General features: G+C 40.2%; 1 protein-coding gene across 1 annotated transcript; it reads right to left on the minus strand.

Moving 5' to 3' along the window:
- Positions 1 to 20828: 20828 nt before the first annotated feature.
- Positions 20829 to 23949, minus strand: FEZF2 (FEZ family zinc finger 2). The gene is made up of 4 exons (XM_066594615.1): positions 23185 to 23949; positions 22569 to 22703; positions 22006 to 22138; positions 20829 to 21085 (listed from the first exon to the last, which is right to left on the minus strand). The coding sequence occupies exons 1-4, from the start codon at positions 23947 to 23949 to the stop codon at positions 20829 to 20831; spliced, it is 1290 nt and encodes a 429-aa protein (XP_066450712.1).
- Between the last annotated feature and the right edge of the window lie 2853 nt (positions 23950 to 26802).

The raw sequence follows: 26802 nt of genomic DNA on the forward strand, positions 1-26802 counted from the left end.
TGTATAGAAATATAGAACTTTACCCAAGCATTGGCTGGCACAGATAATTCAGTTGCGCACACACATCACTCTCACATCCCTTGTTAATTGCTTAATTATCTTACTGCTCAAATGTTGAAATAATAATTGAAATGAATGTTCACAATTATTAACCTTTGCATTTCAGTTGGTATCGCCATCTACCACTGCTTTTCTTCATTAGGGGGCTTACTATGGCTCTAAGGAAGGTTGCATATAGTAAGTGTATATTTTCTCTATGGGATGACAAGGTAGACAGTGCCATTAATTACTGCAGAGCAGGGTCGGACTTGGATGCCTAGGGCCAACCAGTAAAATTAATTCTAGGATCCCACTGTACAACTACATGACAGCGGATGTAGCACTTAGTAGGACCCTCGTGAACAACAAAGCCATGCACACCAACATTCCAATCATCTAACACTTATAGACCCTCAGAGCCAGAAAGCTGGATTTTCCAGAACAAAGTCCAGAAAACCAAAGATTAAGGCCAGATTTACTCTGCTATATTGCAAGTTATGCCGAAGAAATTTGGGCACAACATGCACTGGACAGCACATGGACACCTGCTTGTGTGCTGTTCAATCTACAAGGACAGTGCACATTGTAGAGAATTGGTCCATGTAACCACTCACGTGTATAGCTTGGGACAATGTGCTATTCAGGTATAAGGGTTATATATATAAGACATTACCAAATATGACCAATAAGAGGCCTTTGGGAAGGTTTTGTGAGGCAATGTCCAGCAGAAAAAGGATTCCTGCTGCTAGTTGATCAGTAAACACTAGGGTGGGCTTGTCTGCAGAAGAGACGTTCTCCTGTGTTGCTGAGTTCTGTGTCCCTGGGAGGCCCAGTGGGTCCAGTACAAATCATCTGCTTCCTAGACTGACACTCTGGATGGGTATAATATATGGACATTGTGATGTTGTGTTGATGCAATAGACCTGGGTAGTTAGCAATTGTGATCCTGTATAGATAGTGGCCAGATGGCTAGGATTTATGTCTATGGCATGTACACTGTAATGTCTTATTACAACATTGTGAAGATTACGATGTGTTTTGTGCAAATAAAAACATGAGTTACCAGTTTTTACTAAAATTCTGGTTTGGACGTTCCTTTATGCTGTGCTGCCACCCATTTGGTGGAGGACAGATGGTGCTCCTGTGAGTGCATATATCCGCTATTTGTAAAAAAAAAAAATCAAGCACCTAGAAGGAGTTGTCTTTTTGTCACCAAAACGTGGCATGCAGTTACATCTCAAATATGCAAATGATTAGAGTTGTGGAGTGATTAGATGAACGGTCTTGCCACCTGAGTCCCTAAGAGTGGTGCCACCCTTGGCCTATAAAAAGGCTCTCGGAGGCTGCTTGTGTGTAGTGGACCTCTTCTTCAACTTGTGTAGCGATTGTTGACCACTGGACATGGTCTATGATGCAATCGAAGAGATTTAGTGTAGTTAACAGAGTTTGGGAAGGTGCATTATTTGTATGCGAGAACCTAGATGGTCGTATCAATGAATTGCCCACCACCTGGGCTGTTCTGACCAGACTGTTAACCCCTTAGTGACCAACCCATAGTCCTTTTACATCCTGCCTAAGTGGGCTTTAATACCCAGAGCCATAAAAACACACTTCCTCTGGGGATTAAAGCCGCGGGGGCTTTGGATGTGACAGCTCCATGCTGTCGGCTGCGAGAGGTAGCTGAGCATGTGGCGCTGTCATGGGGGGCCACAGTGAGTGACCCCCGGTCCTGAGATTGCTGTTATCCAATGGATAATGGCGACCGCATTAAAGTAAATAGAAAGTTAAAAAAAGTTAAAGATTCAGCTCCTTTCATAGATTGGATCTGCGAGGGGACCTGAGAGTACTCACATCCATCCTTTGCGATGTCCCGCGGCATTCTGGTCTTCCAGGACCTGACGCCGGCATCTGCGCAAAACACTACGGGGTGGTCACTAAGGGATTAAAGAGGTTGTTTGGTTAAAAAATAAGTATTTAAAATTAGAGCCAAATGAGTTCAAACAGAGGGTAGTTTACCAATCCTCAGACCTGGTGAACCAGCACAGTGGCCCCATGACTCTCCTGGTATCTGATCACAGCAGAAGTCAAGTGACAGCTGCCTGCCAATCAGAGCCTGTAGTGCCACCATTCCAAACTCCTGATAATATGGCACCCAGGATGTGAGCACTGATGCCAGGAAAGCGGATGGTGGCCTCTGATTGGCAGCTGACACCTGACTTCTGCTCTCAGCACATACCGAGAGAGTCGTGGGACCACAGCACTGAATCACCAGGGCTGAAGATGAAGAAGTACACTTTGTTTTATTGTTTTCACTCATTTGGCTCTAATGTTAAAAACGAAATTTTTAACTGGATAACACGTGTAAAGAGGTTGTTGGGACATTTGGAAGATTCAGGACAGGTCATTTATAGATGATTGGCAGGAGTCTGCCACTCGGGATCCATGCTTTTCAACTGATCCCCAGGCTCATTGTTAATACAGACAGTAAAGGGAACTGATTGAGCAAACCATATTGCAGTGGTTCGATTTGGTGGTGTAGCCTCCTTTTGAATTCAACGTAAGGGGTGCTTGCACTACCCAACCGGGCCACTTCAGTACAGATGGTGCAATGCACTTCATGCGTTGTCTGTACTGATAGTGCTGCCAGGGATCAACTGATTGGCAGAGATCCCAAGCGGCGGACCCCCGGCGATATCTATTGATGACCTATCCTGACAATAGGTCATCAATAGAAAAACCTCAAAGTCCTGAAAACCCCTTTAAGTTCAATATATATGGGCATTTTGGAACAATATTGGAAGTTTTCCTGAGTTAGTTTTGGAAGGTGCAGCATTTTTTGTTTGTGTCCCACCCTGAATAGATCTGATATTAAATGAAATGGCCAATCTGTGTTTTCGGATGGTGTATTAGTTCATGAATATTGATTACATACACAATGTCTTTAATTACATATCTATTTTTCCAAAATGTGACACAGCCGGCATATTCATGCACCGTTCTTCATTCTTCATTTCACAGTACACAATTGACTGCCCATTGTTTTGTCTTATTGTGTAATATACTTTCAACAAGCTTTCAGCAGCACTGTTTCAGATTGGTCTTTTTATGTTCGATACAAAGACATGCTGTTGGCCAATTCCATCTTTTCATCGCTGTTCTCCAGGACCAGATCCAAGCTGCTTGTCAGATGTTCATTAACTTCCCTATGGGCTCTTTCCAGCGTGTCTCCTAAGATCATTGTGCCAAGAATTTACGCTTCCTTATCCATGGCTCCTTTTCTTTCCTCCATCAGGGAGACAAATTACTCCCCAAAAAGGATCACCAGGGATGATTTAATGAGAGTTTCTTTCGGGCTAAGCATGGAAATCTATGTAGTTAACATTCGGTATAGTTAATTGGACTTTTCTTTTTCTTTTTTTTTAACCTCCTTCAAAAAATCTGAAGCTATCCTGTTAATCTCTCATTTGTAATCAATTGTGTTGTCTAAACAAAAGTCTAGGTCGTATTTTCTTCTTGGCCCAGACAATCTTTTGTTGCCACTAAATGCCTCATTCTCCAGTGATCCTGGTAGTGTAGATGTACTCGATTGTTGACAGTTCATTATTGCCCTTTTGTCCATTTAATCTTTCTTGCTGTGTTTTGCATGTGCATGCCTTAATGAGCTCCGCTGTCAATTAACATGTTTCTGGGAGCAAACTGGTTGCTCAGACATTTCCCAAGTGAGACGCAGAGAAAAGGGCAACAGAATTATTTTGCAGGTTCTATGTGCTTGTCCTCCAACAGTTCTATACAGTACCTGTGTCAAAGGAGGCTGCCCATCTCTTACAGAAGTGCTTTCTCTCTTCCCAGTGACTCGGGCCCAATGCCTTTTATTTCGATAGCAATGTCCCATAGCAAGCTTGGATCATAGAGATGGTACAAGACACGATGGAGTGCTTTTTGTGCCAAGAAGTGACAAAGACTCCCTGCTCTCATATTCATGGGGGGATCATTGCAATTTAACAAGATAAACGCTTAGGACAAGACTGGAGACTTGACATCTAAAAGACTTTAAAGGGCTACTAAAAACCCTGCAGAAGCTGATTCAAAATGGAAAGGAACATTGAAATATACACACAGATTTAAGAGAACATTCTGATATTCCGAAAGTCATTAAATAGGAGTATGTAAATTAATTATGAAGTGGCGTTACCTTAAATGATGGCTTGGGAGTGCCCACACCTGTATAGGTTGCGAGGTGTTACCTTGTGAGTGAGGTTGAATTATGATGTTGATGTGAATTATTGAACTTCAAACGAGGCATATTAGTGGATGCCAGATGGATGGGACATTTCATTTCTGAAGTTGTGTGGACATTTATCATACCTTGGTCCACATTGTCATGTGTGTATCAGGAATATGTAAATGAAGGTATTACCACCCGCAGTGGACACCCACTTAATGATCATGACCGGTGGCATTTGGCTAGAATTGTTTGTACAAGCAAACAGGCAACTCTAGCAGAAATTGCATCCACATTCAATGCAGGAGGCCCCACATGCATATCCTGCAGGTCAGTGCTGTTTTCTTTAGCTTCCATGGGATATGGAAGCAGAAGACCCACCAGAGTGTCTCTGTTAACATGACACCGGCCACCGGCCACACCTGGGCTAGAGAGGTTACTAACTGGACACTAGAGGACTTGCAAGAAGTGGTGTGGTTTGATGAATCATGGTACCAATTGTTTCTGAGTGATGGTAGGGTTTGTGTGAAGCCATGGACCCCAGTTCTCAATAAGGTACTGTGCAGACTGGTGGTGGTTCCATAATGGTGTGGTATGGGATCTTATTGCATGAGTTGGGTTCACTGGTCAGCCTAAACACGTCATTGACCAGTGCTTGCTACATTTCAATACTAGGTGGCCATTTGCAGTCCTTCATGGACTTATTGTACCTTAACAATGATGGAATATTCCAGCAGGATAATGCACCATACTATTGGGTGCAAGCTGTCTAGAAGTGGAATTGGAGTTGTCTAGCATTCTGGAGAGTTCCTATGAATGGTGTGGCCTGCGCTTTTTCACAACATGAGCCCAATTGAATAATTATGGGATGTGGTGTGGATAGCCATTCACACCTGAGATTCTGCAACTACAAATACCATGGAGCTGTGAATGGCTATCCAGACGGCATGGCAGAACCGCTCCCCCCTTCCCCCACGTCCCCCTCAGATGACTTTCGCTCACTAGTGGAATTGATGCCACTTCGAGTTGCTGCACTTCGCTGGGCTAGAGGGGGCCCTATCGTATATTACTTCCAGTCCCATGGCTTTTGGCATGTCAGTGTATAATTTAGCTTAGTGAAATGGTAAAAAATAGTTTTTGATGGGTAAAATGGAAGATATGATCATTTTTCTAGAAATAGGGCATTACAGTGCAAATATGTCATGCTAATCCACCCCTCCATCAAGCAATTCCAGATTTCAAAATTGACTCTGATAATGAAGGTCTGTCTGGTATCAAGTCTTGTCTCCGAGTCTTTCCTCTAGTGGTGCTGATCTAGTCCTGCAGATGTAGGGTGTGGGGTTGTAAGAAAGCACGTCTGGCTAATGCATGATAAAATGGTGGGGCTCTGGATTTCAGGACACCAATGGTGCATGTCTGGATAAAGGATTCATTATTTCAATGTTAACCGTTGGCATTATTATAATCAAATCAGCTCCCAATCTACGCCGTGGGCATAATTATAACTTGTAATTCAATGTATTCCAACTTTGACTTATCAAACAGGCTCAAAAAAATCTATGACACATGACTATAGACAGGTGGGTATTGCGGATTTCAAATACAGTATGGATAAAGGTTGGGTCTCATCAATAAAATCCACATCTACTGCAATCACACCAAAAAAGGTCAACAAGGGAAAAAAGAAGCAGCACTCCAATATGGTACAATATCACAGATATGGTAGTGCTTCTTCTTTTTTTGTTTGTCTCTACTGCAGACTTTCACTGTTTTGCTTCATTCATTTGCACCAATATGTATTCATAGTTACGGACTACTCAGCCTATATAGTACAAGTTGCTATCAACAGATATGCATGCATGCGTTTTAGAGCTTAACAAAAATTACACTCTAGTAATGCCTGAGATGACAAAATGTTGTCTGTTTCCATATCTGCTGGCTATTTTTTTCCTTTTACTCTGTACTAAAGGCACAATTAAAACGACTGTTAGGGACTGGAGAAACAAAAATGGCCACACCAACTTCTTGGTCTGCCTGATGCACACTAAGACACAACACCTGCTTTGATTGACCAGTGCTGCAGAGCATGCATGTGTGCTGAATGGGGTTAGTAGATTAAGCTGCTGCAAGACTTCCCTGGCGGTGGCTTAACACCCATTTAGACTGGACGAGTGTTGGGCAAATGATGTCTGGCACTTGTTCCCGCACATATTCGCTTTCGTGCTGCAGGAGATTTCTCTCCTCGTTCTTCCCCGCCCCTCTCCATTGACATAACACAGCGGCCATTCAGTACTGAACGGCTGCTATTTACATTGAGCAATCAGCTCATCATTCATTGTTTATGCAGCAGTACTGAACGCCGCTATGTTAAGTCAACGGAGAGGGGCGGGGGAGTGTGAGGAGTGAAATCTCCTGCAGCCTCCCCGCTCCCCTGCTGACTGCTCTGTGAGCGAGTCAGCGCTCCTAGCTCCCGTGGATGAGGGTCGGGCATCGTTTACCCGACATTCGTCCCATCTAAATGGACCCTAACTGTATCTCCACTGAAAAGAAAAGAATCAGCAATGTTGAAATCCAACAGCCCTATCCTTCTCCTTCGCAATATCTGCCATCAGAGGAAAGTCGGAAGGCCATCATACACATTATATAATCAGCCATACCCACTGATTTCAGGAAGATCGTCTGCAGGTCATCTATATTATGTGTATGTATTTGCTACTAAAGATCCAACAGTAACTTAGGTTTCCCTAAGATATAATGATATGACAACCAAAATAAGCATATCTATAGATTATTTGTGCTTTAATGGTAATACGTTCAAAAGTTTTCAGGGAAATAACATTGATAGCCCATCCTTTAGAATGGCCAACAATTTTGATGTGGGTCCGACTCCCAGGACTAATGATGAGCAAACTTTTTCAAACTTTTCTTTGGCCGGTTCACTAAATTTGGTCAAAACATTCGGTTTGGTCGGAACTAGTCCAAACTGCCCGGTAACGTCACCAGTACCCCTAAACTAATGTATAAGACATTTAAAGAACCATAAAAGACCTGTATAACAGAAGGAAGAGGGAGAAAAAGGGAAGAAATAAGGAAGAAGAAGGAGGAAGGAAGAAGAAGCAGGAAGAGGAAGAAGAGGAATAAGAAGGATCAAGAGGAAGAAGCTTTCCTCTTCTTCCTCCCCTTTTTTTCCTTCTTCTCTTCTTATTTTCCTTTTCTTCTCTCTCTTCTTCCTCCTCTTCCTCTTCTTCTATTTCCTTCTAGTGGGCTCTGCCAGGAGGAACCACCTGAGGTTTTGACTTGCACTGAACTGAACTTTTAGAAAAATTCAACTCAAAACAGGTTACCAGTATTTCGGTTCTCTAAACGCTACCAAGGACCTCCAGCAATCAGCAAAAAAAAAAACTCAGTCTTTCACTAGAGAAAACCTCTCCCAGCTGTGTGGCAGCCTCTGGTAATGTGGTTCAGCTCTGACAAAATGGGAAGTGTGTTGTATTACCAGATTAAGACAGACAGGCAAGAATGGTATTGTGTTGGGTATTATTGTATCTTGTCACCACCAGGAAGAACTGGTGGAGACAAGATTGGCAGGGGGTTGACGCCCCCTATTCCTCATTGGCTGGCAGCTGGCTCCTTTTCCTTAGACTCGTAGGTCCTGGCAGTGAGTGAGAAAGTTTGTGGGCTGCGCATCAGGAAGAGAATTTGGACCTGGAATCATTGTTGCTGGTCACAGCTGCAGCAGGTAGAGTAGGCAGGGGACCGTTGCAGACACTGGCCTCGCTCCCGGCGGCTGTCCTCTCCCATCTCCTCTCCCAGTAACTCTCCCCTAAACTGGGCGCGCTGCCGTTGGCTGTTGTCTCCTACCTGCGCTTCCTGCTGTCACTCTCCCCGTCTCCCCTGTAGTGGCCCTGCTGCCACTGGCTGTCTTTTCCCACCAGCAATCCCCTTAGCAGCCCTGCTGTCAGTCTCCGCAGGTGCTGCCACTGTTATACACAAGTGGCAGCTGAGGAGGGCGCGCACCGCAGGGAGGCTTCTGTGATGGGGAGTAGCTGAGCTCTGCTGCATCAGCGCTCCCCTGTCACAGCAGCGTCTGTGTTGATTTTGGGCTGCCCTCCAGGGTTAGGGTTAGGGTTACTTTTCCTGGTAGGCTTACATTATTAGCTGTAAATGCTTCCATGGAAGCATGTACAGCTAATAATGTAAGCCTAACAGGAAAAATTACCCGAACCCTAACCCTGCAGGGCAGCAACAACTCAATACAGATGCTGCTGCTAGGACCTTCTGCTATACAGCCAATCAGAAGCTAGGGGTTTGACAGGGGTATTCCTCCATCCAAGCCCTATCAAACCCCTAGCTTCTGGTGGCGACAAGATACAATAATACCGTTTTGTTTTTTTACTGCAGTGGAGGAACCACACAGCACTTCTAGTAAAAACTGTATTCTCTTCATTCTTCTGAATTGGTGGGGATTCAGAGGGTCAAGTGCTCACTAATCACAAGTTGATAAACAGTCTACCTCATTTTTTTTGTTCTTACAGGCTGCCCTCAAACCCTACAGCAGGACAGTGGAAACAAAGTGATTTGTGTGACCTGGGATTTTATTGAGCGTCAGTACTTTTATGGGTCATCACCATGGACTGTGCACAGTAAAAATTGCTACATTAGGACATTTTTGTTTTGGAGTGTTATCGTTCGTTATATTGTAATATGAAGGAACACTAAAGTAGTGTTTATTAGAGCCTCACATGGTGGTGGAGGGGTGGACGGTCACATGTTCCTAGCTTTGCCTCTGGCACATAATAGCTTAGAACACCACTAACAGTGGGTAATGTCAGAGAAACATACAAACTACATGAATGAAATGTGTCTCTGTAGGTTCATTGACCTGAAGGATTTATCTGTCACATAACTGTCAAAAAGATAAGCTCAGACAATTAGACAGAACTGACTGTAGGTCTGTTGGTTCCAGACATTGGAGAAGAATACATTGTTTTTTTCCAGCTTGTTGTACCTGACAATGAATATTTATGAGATGGCCGTTACCAATGAGATTATGGAAACATCCTCCCAAAATCAATCCAACCCCTGTTTTATTTTTAGGATGAGTTCATTCCACAGCAATGTAAGTGAATGGGGCTTTAACAAACTGCATTCACTTACTGCGGAAACAAATCCACAGTAGAAGATTATTATTGATTGTCAAATCCATAGCAAGCTCTGTTTGTTTACAAAAATGCCAGGGATTTTTTACTATAATGGGATCTGTTTGCTTTCCATTCGACTGTTCGACATTTTACCAGACGGAAAAAAAAACGTTTTGCATGCTCGTTTTTTTTTTTATCCAGCTTTTCATGCTGGATTTGCGACAGATGCTCCCAACGCAAATGTGAACATAGCCTTATTGTAATACAAAGGAGAACTGCCAGTAAAATAGATAGTGATTTTCAGTTTGCATCAGTTATGATCAGTTTTTAACGGATCCGTTTTTTGCTTGATTCGCAGTTGTACTAAACTGAACTACCTTAATGATGAGGTCTTTTTTTCCCCATTTTTGTTTTTTCCTCCCCACTTTCAAAAAATCATAACTCTTATGTATCCATCAATGTAGATGTCTGTGGGCTTGTTTTTTGTGGCACAAATAGAATTTTTCCCTGGAATTGCTTTATGACATTATACCGTGATCTAACAGGCAGTCTATCAAACATGCCACAGGCATGACTTAATAGGCAACCTACAATGGCAACTCTGGGGGGCTTCAGAAGGCCCATGGCTGCTATGACAACCGAATGGCACCGTGAGATCTCATCGTGGGGGGACGTTCGGGACTCTCAAATTCCGACTGGGGCATTTAAATGCCATTGTCAGTAGCATGTAAAGGGTTAATGCGAATAGTGATCACAGCTGTTGCCGGCCGGTGTCAGCTGTAAGAAACAGCTGTGCACCTGTATTGTATGGAGGAGGACTGGCTCCCAATTCCCCTCCATACAAGCTCTGAACCTCCATGACATAATTGTACATCATGGAGCATTAAGAAGTTAAATGAAACACAAGCAGAATATTTTCTGCTTGTTCACGTTACCAAAAGAATGCAATATAAAAAAGAAAGGTTCATTCATGTTATTTCCGCTTTTTGCAGGAAAAAAGTCCTGCAGGTCAGTCTTTTTTTTTTTTAGGCCTCGGTCAGACGAGCGTTTTTTCCATGCACAAATTGGCGCACAAAAAGATTGCGTCTATTAGAACCAATGCATTCCTATGAAAGTGTTCACATGTACATTTTTAGAGGTACAAAATACTCGCACCTGCAGAGGATAGGACATGCTAGTGCAACTCGCATCTAAGGTCCGTGGTTCATACAAAGATAGGACCTGTTCTGTCTTTGGAGCGGGCTTTCCATAGACTCGTATGGGAACTGGAAATCACGCACCACGCACCTCTGATCGTGTGAGCGGGCTACTTCAAATAGCTGGAATTCACCTCGTCATGCAATTTTTTCCACCCGCGAGGGGTGATCTTTTTGCGTACCTATTCATGCGTGGAAAAAACGCTCGTCTGACCAAGGCCTTATAAAGTAGACTGAAGCTAAATAAGTCCCATTGTGAAATCAGTGGGGATTTTACTGGATCCATTTAATTATTTCGTTTTTCTACTTTCACAGTCTATGAAAAATTGTGGAAACATGACCAATTCATAGACATTTACAATAATGGAATAAGAGGATACATGCTTGTCCTGCACGCGAACCGAGAACAAAGACTTGGAACTCCTTGTTCCAACAATGGTGGTGCTCCTAGAGGTCGGCCTCACTTACCTTCATAACCTGTCACAAGCACATGAATGCCCAGTGTAAGTATACAGTAGTCTTATTTTTAGTAGACTATTTGGCAGGGAGGCACCATAAAGAGGCACATGGAGTGACATCAACTCAACAATATGAATCCTTAGGGACATGATGCTCCACTCTGTCAATTCCACGTAAACACATTCTCCTAACAAGGTCCAAGGAAGTGTGCAAGAGTCTGCATTGTATAAAGTCTGTATTACCTTCGATGAAAGAGTCTGAACCATCAATATCCAATCTGCAGCATTTATGCCCCATGTGAACAGATATGTATGTTGATCTGGCTACATATGGAGTGATCCTGCTATAGACATTGAGTAGCTAATATCAGGATTTGTTTCCAGTCTGGTGACACATATAGAAGACTTAAATCAGAAATACCCAGCTGTATGTCACTCAGGCCGCGCCAACACATGGTGGCCTGTGAGTATGATTGAAAGCTGACCACATAGAGGCAGATAGACATCACCTGCCAACCACATCTGAGGGCATGTCAACCCCTGATCTGTCCAGTCTAGATCAACTTTTATCAGGGGACATTTGCTTTGGAGCGATACTTGTGACATTACTCTGTCATGTTTCTAATAATGCCACAGTGACTTGCAGCTCTCATTTTCCAAGGACAGAAGCCTTCATAGCTTGTAGTTGCTGCATAATAATACTTTTAGTTACATTTCATTACTTTATTCATTTTATCATTAATTGTAATGTGGGCTGGTGTAAGCAGGTGCGGGCGACCATTCACAGGTGGGATCGAACCAGTCCTCATTCTTTGAAATCAATTATATACTGTATGCATGTTATAGACATGGATACAATTCGCTATGACAGCAGCACTGCAAGAAGCAGAACACTTCCTGTCTCGACACCCGGCATCTTCTGTATCATGTAGACCTCATCATGATGTTATGGCACCACCTGCATCTTTCCACACAATCTTGGCTAGAAGAGGCCAAGACAGAGGATGGATAACACCATGGAAGCGTGATAGAGGTGAGTGAGTTTATTATATTTTATTGGAGGAGTACAGTGGTGCCCTACTGCTTGATTAGGGGGCAAAGTGGGTCCTTTAAAGGACTCAGGACACAGTAGGACCTATAAATTCCTAGGGGGACAGAGTGGGGCTGATAAATTACTAAGAGGGCCCAGTTTGACTCAGCCTCCCAATGGGCCGTGTAAACCTTGCGCCGACCCTGATTGTGATTAGGTTAATTTTTTTATATTCTCTCTGTATAGACTGTGCTCATCTGGGTGGCACCTATTGCAGTGTTTAGTCCAATCTTCAGCTTTCACCAATAAAATGCCAAAATTGCAGTAAAAACAGAAACATGGTGCAGTAATATAAAAAAGCTAAGGGAACTGTAGAGGAATAGTCATGATATGTCTGATAAAACAAATAAAATGGATATAAAAGAATTTCTATAGTCCAGCAGTGTCACACTCATTTTCACCGAAGGCCACACCAGCCTTATGGTTGCCTTCAAAGGGCTGATTGTAATTGTATAGTTAGGCCTCCTCACACAGGGGCTAATCGCGGTAAATAATACTCCCATTGTTTTCAATGGGACCGCTCAGGCAGCCGCTTGATCGCAATTTTCGAGTGGTGCATGTTCTATTTTGGGACGTTTAACGCTCCACATCAGTCATGTGGAGTGCTAAATGCTAAAAACGGCAATGGGCAGCAAAATAAATGCAGGGCTTTCAGCAACACCTGTGTGATGGCGGCCTAAGGACTCATCCACATGAGCGTATTTGCACAGCGTATAATGCGTGCGATACACAGTGGATAGAACCTTTTGATTTCAATGGGTTCGTTCACATGAGCGTAGTTATAATGACCCCTATAGTCGGCGCAGTAGTAACAGTTCCTTCATTGTGGTCCCAGTAATACTGATCCCCATAGTGGACCCAGTAGTAATAGTGACCCCATAGTAGTCCTAGGGATGCTGCCCAGCCAGAGAACAATAGCCAGCTCCGTATTGGCCCCTAGCCTGATAGGTACTGCCCTATCTTTCCCGCAAGTAATATTAACACTCAAGAATCCAAATAGTGGAAAGAAACCATTGAAATCAGTGGTTTTGTCTCTTCCCTTTATGCGGACAGGATTTTAATGGCCACATAACGGAACAAAATCACACCCATCTGTTTAAGCCCTTAAGGTTCTGCCAAGTTTAAAACGTATCCTGTATCCCAAGGGCCGGGGACAATTATTTGCTCCATGCGGTCCGACATCCGTGACCAAGAATCCGGGTGTCTCATTTTCCCACCATTTGGCGTGGAACTGAGTGGCAAACGATAAGTGAACTAATTTTCATTATTTTTTCAGTTGGTAGCAGCTCTTACACTGAACGATTCAATGTAAAGGGACGTAAGTGCTTTTAGGCCATGAATTTGCGCAATGGGCGTTGCGTATTAGCCACGCATGTGCGTTTTACTGTACTTTTTGCATGCATAAATTGCAACCATGCTCCCATTTATTGAAATGGACAATTAGGTTAACTATTTCAATGTGTGCTATTTCCGTGCGCAAATTTGCAGGAAAATAGAGCATGCTGAGCAGTTTTCGTGCGTGCAAAATATGCTCATGTGAACAAACCCCTTGATATCTATAGGTTCTATTCACTGCATATTGTGCTCGCAAATTTAGCATGCGCAAAATGCTGCACAAATCCGTTCGTGTGACACGGGTCATAGGGCTCCTTCACACGGTTGTATTTGCGCGTGTTTTCACGCAAAACACAGAGAATAGAATCCATTGATTTCAATTGGCTCATTGTCATTTTCTTTTTTTGTGCACGTATTTCTCTGGTGCGCAAAAAAACTGAATTTTGTACACATTTCCGCACCAAAGGGCACCATAGAAGTCTATGGAGGGTGCACAAATCTGCATGTAACATGCAACAGGATGCATGGCATACTGCGCAAAACCACTAGGAAAATAAAACATCTCAACCTCATTAGGCTAAATAGCCATTTAAATCACGTCGAGGGGTGCCTGCGCCTATTTGAAAATACCCTGCGTGCCCAAAAAATACAGTAAAATGTGCCTCGTTCACAGCACACATGCATTGCACTTAGGCGTGCACAAAAGCACACATGCCCGTCTGGAGGAGCCCTTACTCGAAAGGCACAAACATTTGGTTGGGCCGAACATACATCTGTATGGCAAAGCAGGAAGAACAGCTGTGGGATAAATGATTCTATGTCCGATAGTTGTTGAAGGTGTATGGACACACATAGTCTTACAATGCACAAGATCTGCTATGGACACACATAGTCTGCATAAGGGCTGTAGAAACAAAGCGGAAGGAATTGTTAATCAAAACCCATTGCAAAGTTGCTTCACTTTTCGTTTTAGATATATTGGGAAAATTCTAAAAAAAAATGTTTGCAAAAAAATACACAACCTTATTGGGGAAGGCAATGGCAAACCACCCCACAAAAACAGTCTGCCAAGAAAGCGGCACATTGTGATGTCACCCTAGGAGTCAGGCATGACTTGGTGCTTGCTCCAGGGGACTTTACCTTTACCTTACACAATCTTTAAGATTAGGGCATATTTGTATAGCCATCACTGAGCTGCATCGGGGGCCATTGAAGAGGTGACTACTGTTTATTACACCATTAGTGCCCCTGGGATTTGTTTAGTCCCAGAAAGCCCTTCAAAGATTTTCCTTGCAGTAGAACTAAGTGGCCAAATTCTTCACATAAATGATCGCTCTTCCTCTAGATCATCCACAGTTGGCGTTACGTATTATGCAGGAAGTGTTCTTCTCCGATCCGAATGCCTATACTCAGGATTCACCTCTAGTTTGCTAAATGATGATGTAAAACCCATAAGGATCAGTGTCCCAGTGCTCCTCAGTCCTAAGGCCATTTGCTTCACATGCCTTTAATATCTGGGGTCATATATGAACCCCTTACTGACCTCACTAATGGGCTTTAACCCTGCACATACACTTTTTAAGGCAATGGCTTGGCTGAGCACTGACAGCCAGGCTCCTGCTCTAACTGCTAGATGCGGAGAAACCTCAGATCCTGGAAGTTTAACCCCTTACATGCCACAATCAATAGCATCTGCAGCTTGTAACCAGATGACAGGAGGAGGGGGCTGCAAGAAGCCTCCATGTCTGCTATGTAACTCAGCCTATTAGACCTTGCCTCTGGCAGGGCTTAATAGGCTGCTGTCATAGGCTTAGTAGAATGCACTGCATAAGTAATGTTTGTACTATTCTAGCAATCGAATGATTGCCTCTTCAAATCCCTTTCAGGTACTAAAAAGTTCAATAAAGTTTAATTTAAAAAAAAAAAAAATCCAGTTTTAAAAAAATATCGATTTTCCTCACAAATCCTTTTGAAATGGATAAAATGGCAAGAAAAATTTTGCAAAAGCAAGACACAATCGGTATTACTGCGCTTGTAACAACCTAAACAATGAAAATATTTATCATGCATGATGAATGTCATAAAAATAATTTAAAAAAATACCAACAGACTTGCGATTTTTCTTTTGTTTTCCTCCCCAAAAATGCAATACAAAACAATCCAAAAGTCAAATTTAACTCAAAATGGTACCAATACAACTCTTCCCGCAAAAAAAAAAAAGCCCTCATATGGTTCCATTGCTGGAAAAATAAAACTACTGTGGATCGTGGAAGCGGCGATGCAGATTTATTTGTTATTCTTTAAAAAAAAACATGCACCGTATTTATTGTGGAAAAGTAGTAAAAAATAATTTTAAAAAATATATAAATTTGGTATTGCAGTAATCATGCAGATCCAGATAAGAAAATGATCATGTTATTCTTACCGACTATGGAACACCATAAAAACAAAAACAAAAACCAATGGCGGAATTCCTTGAGGGGGTTCCCCCCCCAAAAAAAATTAGTGAACGTTCTGCAACCCATTACATGTACACCAGAGAGGTGCCATTAAAAAATACAACTTCGCCCACCCAAAAAAGCAAGCTCTTACACGGCTACGTTAACCATTTATGACTCTTGTGATGTGACAATGAAAATCGCCTGGTCCCTAATTTAAAAAATAGGCTCGCCACTAATATTGATGCTTGCAAATATGAAGACAGAGGGACATATTTATTTTCTAATGTACAAAAGTCACAACATTAGGCACACTCCAAAAATGTGACTTTTGGGCATTTACACTACGAAATGCCGGTCTAAGTAAATATGCTCCAGAATGCTTCAAAAATAGCATAGTGCTTCAAACCTAAGATAAGAATGATACAGTGATGTGTGTGGAGCTTATGCAAAAAATGGGGCATGCTGCATTTTGTTCTCCGCACGTGCGATCCGCACACCAGGAAAAAAGGCATCAGCAGGTAATTAGTTACCTGTGGATGCTGAATAAATGTCTATGGGCATAATGAACTGAGGATCATTCGCACGGGTGACCCACGCAGATTTCACTATTCAATTTTGTCCACGACGCCTAAGCTCCTAAAAGTTGCAATTTTGGTGCAGAAAACTGGTGTACAGGACATAATAGATATACCCCAGTGTCTTTATAGGAGAGGGGTGCAACTTATTTTATTATTAATATTAGTTTACACCAAAACTTGCGTCAAAATTTCTGCCAGAATGCCACATTTAGGCCACACCCCTTTTCACACCAAAGAATACCCCTTTGCCGGATGACTCATTAAAAGTGTCCAAAAGTTTCTAAAACACATAGAGATAGATTTATGAATCAGTCTGAAAAGACTTAATTGCCCTTAGCAACCAATCACAGCTCAGGTTTCATTTTACCAGAGCAGAATACAAAATAAAAGCTGCACTGTGATTGGTTGTTCGGGGCAGCTAAAACAGTTTCATAAATTTTCCCCATAGTAAATGTGGTACAAAGCATGTTCGACATTTTTTAAGCACAATTTGCACCAGAACACTGTTGAATGTTGCATAGTTACCATGGTATAATAAATCTGCCCCTTCATCTTTTGTATTTGCCAGTAGTTAGAGTCATTGTGCAGATTATACTCTTGCATATATTAAGACTTGCAACTTTTTTGAAATCAAGAAGTCCGATCCAGCGCTATATCTCAGTACTGGTGTCCTATCTGGAAATAACAGTAGCGCACTTGATTAGGAAGGCATGGATACGCTACATGATGGTATGGCACATGGGCCCTAGGGGTCCCTGGAACATGGATCTCAATTTTGTGTTGTGCCCCCTGTAAGAGAGAGAGAAAAACCCAATTGCAAAGTTGAAGAGTAACATGTGAGAAGCAGAAATCTGCTTTCTGGGTCTCTCTGAGTCCCGTGTGGCCGCTGCTATCACTGAAGTAAGGAAATCATACTCAAAGTGACCTCCTTTGGCTACAATAGGGGCAGACCTTCCCGGAAGTCATCTGCAGCAGATTTGGGTACCGATCTGCATTGAGAGTCCCTGGAATAAAAATAAGTTCAACGAGACGATCGCACCAAATTCCTACCCACACATTCATACTGAAATTTACATTGTCTTCTGATTGGGTCGTGTTCTTACTAGTAATTTGCATTGCATCTACACTGAATCGACTCTTCACCATTCAATTGTACGGTCCTGCAATGATAGTGTCAGCCCTGGATGCCCTGTCGAATGGCTCCATGCATGTATAGAAGCAGAAGGAGGCCACTTAGCCCACGGGACTTAGATAGATGTGGAAAGCGTATTTCTGCTTCTCACATGCTACTCTTCAACTTTGCCTTTGGGTTTTACTCTCTATCTCTTACAGGGACCGCGACACAAAATTCTAATCCATGTTCTGTGCCCCTAGAAGTCCGTGCACTATACCATCATGTAGCGCATCAATGCTTTCCTATTCAAGTACGCTATTGTTATTTCAATATAGCACACTAGTAGTGAGATGTTGCGCTGGATCAGTCTCTTTGGCTACACCCTGTATATACTTTCCCCTCTCGGATGAAGTTTATATACTCAATCTGGGACCTTTAAGCCTGGTTTAGGAATAATTCCAATTCCCATCCTATTTTTCTATGTTATAAATACAAATTGTCTTCACTTGAGAAGCAGAAATAAGCTTTAAAAGTCACAAAAAAATAATGTTTTTGAACAACTGCAATTAATCCCTCCTGATCTTTCTACTGAGTTAGCGACAATGGCCAAATATCAGTCATTTATCTAATGAATTGTCTCTATGGACAGTCACACTCTTTAATATCTCATGCCCATTGCAAATGATCTTGGCCCATGCCTGCAAGTTGACAGAACCAGTTGATGCAATGCGGAGTGTGGGAGTTGATAACAGTCTCAAAAAAGCAACTGTGATTTGTGTTCAACAAATAAAATAGCCAAGATTGCATTTCACAGTGCCAGGAGATAGGGCCATTGACACACTTGAACTCACCTGATGGGCCACAGTGCACATTATGGCATCCTAGAGATGCCCAACAGGACTGCACAGCTGCTAGATGCTCATTTTGATAGGAGGCAAGTAATTCCCTGTTGCTTATTAATCACTGAGATCTGGTTGTTCACTGCTAATTTCTGTGTTATTGGTAAACTTGGTGTAAGCGGCACGCACACCGCCATCCGCCTCATTTCTGGCCCTTATTATCTCCTATAAAACACTATTCAAAGACGTGATGGGAATGGATTGTCATACATCAGCAGAAGGGGGTATAGAGGGTGCCAGTCCTGCTTGTTGCATCCCAAGTGCTGATTATTCCAAGCTAAGGTCACTAAGGGGTTAATTTGAGCCTCCTATGTAATGGGATGGGTTGGATGGGGAGTCTTTTAGAAGGTTTTCTGTTTTGCCTCTTAATTTGGATCATTACTTAGAAAGTGAAGGTAGGATCATTTCCTCAGCACTGGAGAAGAGATAGCTCTTGAGGAAATGACTTAAATGCTTCTCTTAATTAAAGCACTCAGGTGTTCTTGTCATTAGGACATTGTTATTAAATACACAATTACCATATCAAGCAAGGTCACACTTTTTGCGCCTGATGAATAAGAATGAAGTAATAACAGACTTGGAAACTGTGACATTCTCTTTAAACTCAGTATAACACCCAGAATTCTTAATAATGGACATAAATATCAATAAAAATCTATGCGTCTAACTATGCGTCTATAGCATTCTCTGGACCATAACTATATAACTCCCTATCTATCTCTCCCATTTCTATCTAACTATCTATCTATCTCATATCGGTCTATCTATCTATCTATCTATCTATCTATCTATCTATCTATCTGTCTCATTCCTAACTTCCTATCTATTCCATATACATTTTGCTTCTATTTATCAATATTCCTCCATATCTACTGTATATCTCTATCTAATCACATGAAAAGCTGATATATTTATCCTAATTAGCTTGTATTTCCTAATCCATGTCACACCTAACCTTTCTATATTCTATACATTTATCTATTTATTTATCTGTTATCTATTTATCTGTTTACTCTATTCTGTATCTCATATCTATATATTTGAGAATCTGATATGCCTAGCTTTTATTTACTTATCTATCTTCTATACAACTTTTCTTTATCTATCTATCTATCTATCTCATATCTATCTCTCTATCTATCTCATATCTATCTATCTATCTATCTATCTATCTCATATCTATCTATCTATCTATCTATCTCATATCTATCTCTCTATCTATCTCATATCTATCTATCTATCTCATATCTATCTATTTCACTTTATTTTGCTTCTATTCATCCATCTATATTCATCCAAATCTACTGTATATCCCTCTCTAATAATGAAAAAGCTGATATATCTGTCCTATCTAGCTTTTATTTCCTCAGCCACCTAACTTTCCTATATCTCGAGCATCTATCTATAGTTCATCTCTCTCATATCTATGTATCTATCCATTTGAGAATCTGATTTATCTAGCTTTTATTTACTTATCCATCTTCTATCCAACTTGTATCTATCTATTTATTTATTTAGCTATCATGCATCTATCTCATATTTAACAATATATCTATAGATTTGAGAATCTGATATAGTATGTTTGTTATATCTAGCTTGTATTTACTTATCCATCTTATAATATAACACTTTTATTTATCTTATGTATCTATTTATTTGAAAAGTGAACACATCATATCTGGTGTTTATTTATTTACTTATCCATCCTGTACAGTATCTAACTTTTCTATATCCTATTGATCTACCTATCAAAAAAAAATCTACTTGTTAGTACTAACATCTGGCGCATAAAATGTGACTTCTGAAGTAAAGTATTGTTCCCTGCTGTGCTGACCCTTTTACAAAACAATATAAACCTTATTATCACATTTCAAAAATAATATATTTGTTCTTACCCGTGTGGAGATTTCAGGGCTCCTTTATATAGGTCTGCCAAATACTAGCAAAATTAGTGACTATGTTTGCTTTTTATTGTCATATAATCGTCCATTATTCTTCTGTACATAAGATTTTTTTTTAATTTACACAAATGTATAAATCATCTCTCATTTTTTTACATTTTAAAATATAGGTTAAAACATAAAATATTAAAAAGAAGCTAAATTGTTTTTTTGTAAAGTTTTTTTTTCTACTTTACGAACCTGGATCAGAGCTGATGAAGCCTAAAAAATGCTTAATGGGAATTATCACATGTTTAGTGCTTGTGGCCTCTGAGGTTTCAGGTGTCAAATCTCTTGACGAGGGATCCAGCCATTAAATACTCGGTTGTGTCACAGTGATTTCATCTGCAGAGAATTGGACCAATTTATCGTCACTCAGTTCTGCACAGTCCTGGATATCTCCTTCATGGAACAAGAGGCTGAAACATTGTCATGCAATTTTCTCACATGTTTCTTTAAGTCAAAGTTCCTGCAAAAGCCTTTTCCACAGGTCCCACAAGTAAAAGGCTTCTTATCATTGTGTGTGTGCATATGGAAGGTCAGGTTATAGATTTGATGAAAAGCCTTATTGCAAATTGTGCATTTATACTGTTTCTCTCCACTGTGGGTTAATTTGTGATTTTTATAATTTCCTGTGAATAAGAAAAAGAAATTAAATAAGTACAAAATGTCAAATTTCACATGAAAACAATGAAATCAGTTTTTAATATGATACATAACACATTTAGATTGCATCTGTTTTTCCGGTTTTCTTTTTATAAACTCCTAAATATAAAGATATATAAAAATAGTAAAAAAACATATAAAATAAAATGTTCATAGTTTCATATCTAGAAACAGCACAAAATACAGAGTTCATTAGGATTTCACCCTCAAGTCGGTCAAAACTTGTCAAACTTACTTTTCATCAAGATAATTGAACATGTAACTGTCAAATTAAAAAATTACGAAAAGGTCAAGTTTCTGACCCGGAGAAATTGGGAAAGAAAAAACCTGGTAAGAAATGGCATATCCTTTTTACATTAATGTAGTTAATACTGGCAGCAAAATATGTTGTGTGCACCCAAGCAGAAAATATACAGGATACAGGAGGAATTTATCTTCTTCATCAGAATATTTTAGTTTGCATAGTAAGACATTTTTGTGCAGATTTGTTCATTAAAATGTATGTATATATTGTCCATAAAATATGAAACATATTATATACTAGAATGCACACGTGAACATTTACATTGACTACTGAAAAATACAAATGTTGCTTGTGCAAATAATAAGAAAGCCTTACTAATTACTGTTATGGGATAATATGCAGCAATAGTGATGCTAATAATAAATAGTAAGAGTATAGTACATTTAATATTCATTGCTATTGCTAAATATGCAAATATTAAAATGGTGTATAATAAAGCAACAAAAAATAGTTACTAGACAATACATAATAATTACTAAGAATCACTTCTAAAAATAAACAAATACTTTGACAAAAATTGCAATATGATGTAACACCAAAATGAAAAATTGTTACATTTTTAGTAAAGCTGGATGTTATTACCTTTCTGGTGAAAACCTTTGCCACAAAATTCGCATACAAAAGGTTTATACCCCGCATGGATTCTTATGTGGGTGTTTAAGGTAGAACTTCTGTTGAACGCTTTTCCACACTGGTTACATTTATGGGGTTTTTCCTAGAATTAGGAATAGTTAATTGTCAATATACTGTCATGAATGAATGGATGGATAGATAGATAGATAGATAGATAGATAGATAGATAGATAGATAGATAGATAGATAGATAGATAGATAGATATGAAATAGATAGATATGAGATAGATAGATAGATAGATAGATAGATAGATAGATAGATAGATAGATAGATAGATAGATATGAGATAGATAGATAGATACATGGATGCATAAGATGTAGAAAAGTTAGATGAGAGATGGATAAGGGAATAAAAACTAACCAGGATAAATATATCAGATTTTCAAATAGTTAGATAGAGAAATACAGTGAATATGGATAAATATAGATGGATAAATATGAATACGATAGATAGATAGATAGATAGATAGATAGATAGATAGATAGATAGATAGATAGATAGATATGCTACCTGTGTGTGGATGATTTTATGTCTGCACAGGGTACTCGCTTGCCTAAATCCCTTGCCACAAACTTTGCAGACAAAAGGTCTGGCCCCTGTATGAACTGGCATGTGTCTGGTCAAATTGTAATGTGCATTGAAAACCTGGGAAGGAAAATTCAGAACGAAAAATCAATGAAATGATTGCCCGTACAAGCCGGCTATATTATTTTACATCGGAACTAAAAAGAAACATCTTTAAAAAAAAAGTGCAAAAAATAATAGTTAAAAATAATGCATTTCCATGGATTTGGAGTGCAGAATCTGTTCTGGTTTCTATAGACCTACAAACTGCAGCAGGTCATGCTGAGACTTTTAGTTCTTATGTTGCTGTCATGAGATTAACATTCGTTTTTATTTTTGGATGCAAACAGATAGAGTAACCCTTTCCTGCCTTTCAATTGCCAGACTAATATTTATATTCTATTTATCTTACAAATGTAACAACTAAACTGTCAATTAATTATAATGTTTCAAATCGTGCAAAGTAGCAAATAATACAGTCATGTCAAATAATACAGTGATAACATTACTAAATAAACGCTAAAAATATACTACAGCACCAGGGTTACTGATTGTCTCTTACCTTACCACACACTTCACAGGTGAAGATCTTGGGTTTCCCATCTATAGGGTTGGCACTAAGTTTGCTGTGGCTCTTAGGGTTCCTGTCCACAGCGAGCGCAGTGTTTTCTTTCATCACCTGGTCCAATTGGCCCGGTAAACGCTCCTTGTGTGGATATTGAGGAAATGGATATTTGTCTGGGCAAAGACTAGAAATTTTAGCATTTTCCAATAAGTAGAGTTTATGATGGGCACTTAGTGTTGCTTGGGACTGGGCATTTAAAATGCTAGATGGAATAAGCTGTCCGTTAAGGATATCTGAAGGGTTGTAAGCAGAGTCCAAGTAGTTGAAGTAATAGAGGGGTCCATTAGTCCCTGGTGGCATCCCTACTGTTTGGTTGATGACCTGAGGCTTTATCACCCTACTGCTTGGCACAACGGAGTGGCCCATGTTGAGATCGTTCTTGCAGCACATGCTACAGTTACCTGTAGCCTTGCACAGCCCAGCACACATAGGAGCCCTCAAACTGTTCTTCCAGAGCTCCGAATAATTCAGAAGGGTCTTGGAGTGAACATCATACCCCAAAGACTGAACTGGGATCATGCATGGAATTGGAGAACAAAGGTTCAAGATCTTCTTAGCATCGCTCTCCAGTCCTTGGTTCTGGTCGAAAACTGTAGGCTTAGGCTCTGAGGACTTAGCCATAATTCTTTCAATGGAGAAAGCCAGTGATTTGGGGGTACTGGATGCCCCATTTCTTCCTTCCAGTCGCTGGCAGGAGGACATGACTGAAGGAGGGCATGAAGCTGCAGAGCTTGCCATCCCTGCAAGAACTTAACTGCAGCAGCCAACTGGAAGTCACAACTGCTCTTCTCTCTCTCTCTTTCTCTGCATTCCAAGGAAGCCAGAGGAGAAATCAATTTAATAAGCAACTTGCTCATGTCATGTCATCTATTTACATTCAAATGAACAAACCCCCTGAACAATGACACCCAGGGATACCAGATTAATGCTCATTAAGCAGCTCACACAAAAGTAACAGGCAAGGTAGGACCTTGTTAGTAAAACCCAGGCAGGCTGGTGGTGATGATGATGATGATGATGTTGATGATGATGATGATGATTATCTCTATCCATTCATTGCAAAATGCACTTACCTCTAGCAGAGCAGAAGCTGAGGGCTGCAGAGTACAGACCCTGCTGTCACATTTTGCAGGCAGCACTGAGATCAGTGTCTCAGTGACATCACATGAAGTCACAGTCACTCCAAGCAGAATGACAGGTTGTTATAGAAGCACCAAGTGGAGTCTCAGTACCCCTAGCTCTGATTAATGGAGGTGCACTGAGCACAAAACACTAAACAAAGTTTAATGGGGAGGACTCGCAGCAGCGCTAAAGCCCCTTACTCATCCCCAGGATTAATGGCTTATTCTCCCGTGTAAAAATCATTGCTTATTGCATATTCCAATTTCAGAGGGAAACTCATAAATTAATGGACAAGCATCAGCAACATCAGCGGCCATGACACAATGTGTTATATGCATTTACTGCTAATTAGGACACAATTAACAGGAGAGCTGCGAACTTAATATTGTGCATAGTTATTCCTGCATTTTTATGTAGGTAGCGTATTCAGTAAATTCTTTCTATCTATATATCTATCATATTACATCTTATCTATCTATATATCTATCTACCCTTCATTAGCATTCATTATTATTGATACATAATATAAATACTATTTTCAATTTGTTTATAAATTTTGAGATATTGCTATTTTGGTTCACCTAGAAAGTAGGTTATATTTAAACAGGGGTATTTCCAGATATTATATACTGTACGTTCATAAACAGTCTAGGTGGGAAAGTAGTCTGAGAAAGAGAAAAAAGAGACCGCAAACCAAACAGTAAATATAGCTTTAGATACTTTATTCCTTCATCATCTAATAATTACATCCGTATATTTTATTATTTGCACCTTTACTATTTTATTACTAATCTCATTTTCTATCTATAAATATCCTACACTCATACACAAAGTTAAGGTGATGATAAAGCTTCCGAAGCCTGTCCCTCACTTCATATAGCCAGATTATGCATAGGTATATATATATATATATATATATATATATATATATATATATATATATATATAAATAATGTGTGTGTGTAATCTCTCCATGCACAATCAGGGTGTATGAAGGGAGTGAGGGACAGGCTTCGGAAGCTTTATCATCACCTTAACTTTGTGTATGAGTGTAGAATTACACTTGTAATAATTGAATCTTGCGTCTTGTGGATGAAGAGGCAGCAGAATGACCCGGGGCCTCAGATGGAGAATTGAGAATTGCCCCATTTCCACCTGTTTAACAAGCAGCCCCTTCTCTTTGGATCTTATTAAATGTTTTTTTCCTTGGAAGACTATTGAGGGAAGAAGCAATTTTCCATTCTGCAGTCCTTTCACTGCAGCCACTAAGGCTTCTCTGCATGGGAGCAGGTTTTGTGTTGTTCTAAAATAGAGAGGGATTATCAGAAAGGGGTGTGTGGATGGAGGGGAGGGGGATCAGCCTGGAGAGAGGTAGCAGGCAATCAAAAGGCCCCTTCTTAAAAAAGAAAGTTTGTAGGAATTCACTAGAGGAAGAGGAGGGGGCTTGCCTTCAACCTCAATTACACAACCCCCCTTCTTCCCATTATAATTGGGGGTGCTGTGTTTGCAGACCATCTCACCTATCTACCACAACAATCTATGGCAATGTGATCAGTGCTCTGTCCTTAGTAGATCTCCCCAATTCTTCTCATAAGAGGGTCTTGCAATTTCTCCGTTCATTCTCTTTGTTCCATGTACAATCACGGGACAAGGAGAATTATAAAAAGAACTGCTGTGTGAATAATTGAGATTAATGTAAGTCAGGTCAATGCAAAGCCTAATGCCATAGCGAAGCATTGCAAGGTACGTTTAACCCTTTACATCTGACAAATAGCAGTAATAAACATATATTACATAATCACGGTTAAATAATAATGTATGGTATGTACAATAAAACTCAAGGCTGCTACATGTCGCACATTTATCACAGGTCAATATTTTCCACTCTATCTATAGATCTATCTATCTATCTAGCTAGCTATTTATCTATCTATCTGTGTATGTATAGATAGGCATTTATGCACAGGCAAGTGATAATAGTGATAATGTGCGACATGTAGGAGCGACTAATTTCATTGCATGCCCCGTTAATTTGATTGTATGTTCTAATAGAAGACTTTAGCGTTATACTCAGCTGTTCAGTCCTTTGTATTAATAGTTTTTTAACTCTTCGGTTGTATGTATATTTACTAAAATAGATAGCAACATGAATCTAAATCGGTGTACAAAACCTGTAGCTTGTGTTTCAAACCTTTACATTACGATGTATTGGATTTTACATGTTATACACATAGCTATCTTTCTCATAATGTTCCATATCTATTTATCTATCTATCTATCTATCTATCTATCTATCTATCTATCTATCTATCTATCTATCTATCTATCTACCTACCTCATATCTATCTATCTATCTATCTATCTATCTATCTATCTATCTATCTATCTATCTATCTTTCTTTCTATCTATCTATCTATCTATCTATCATCTCA

The sequence above is a fragment of the Eleutherodactylus coqui genome, chromosome 3 (genome assembly GCF_035609145.1).
Source record: "Eleutherodactylus coqui strain aEleCoq1 chromosome 3, aEleCoq1.hap1, whole genome shotgun sequence".
NCBI lineage: Eukaryota > Metazoa > Chordata > Amphibia > Anura > Eleutherodactylidae > Eleutherodactylus > Eleutherodactylus coqui.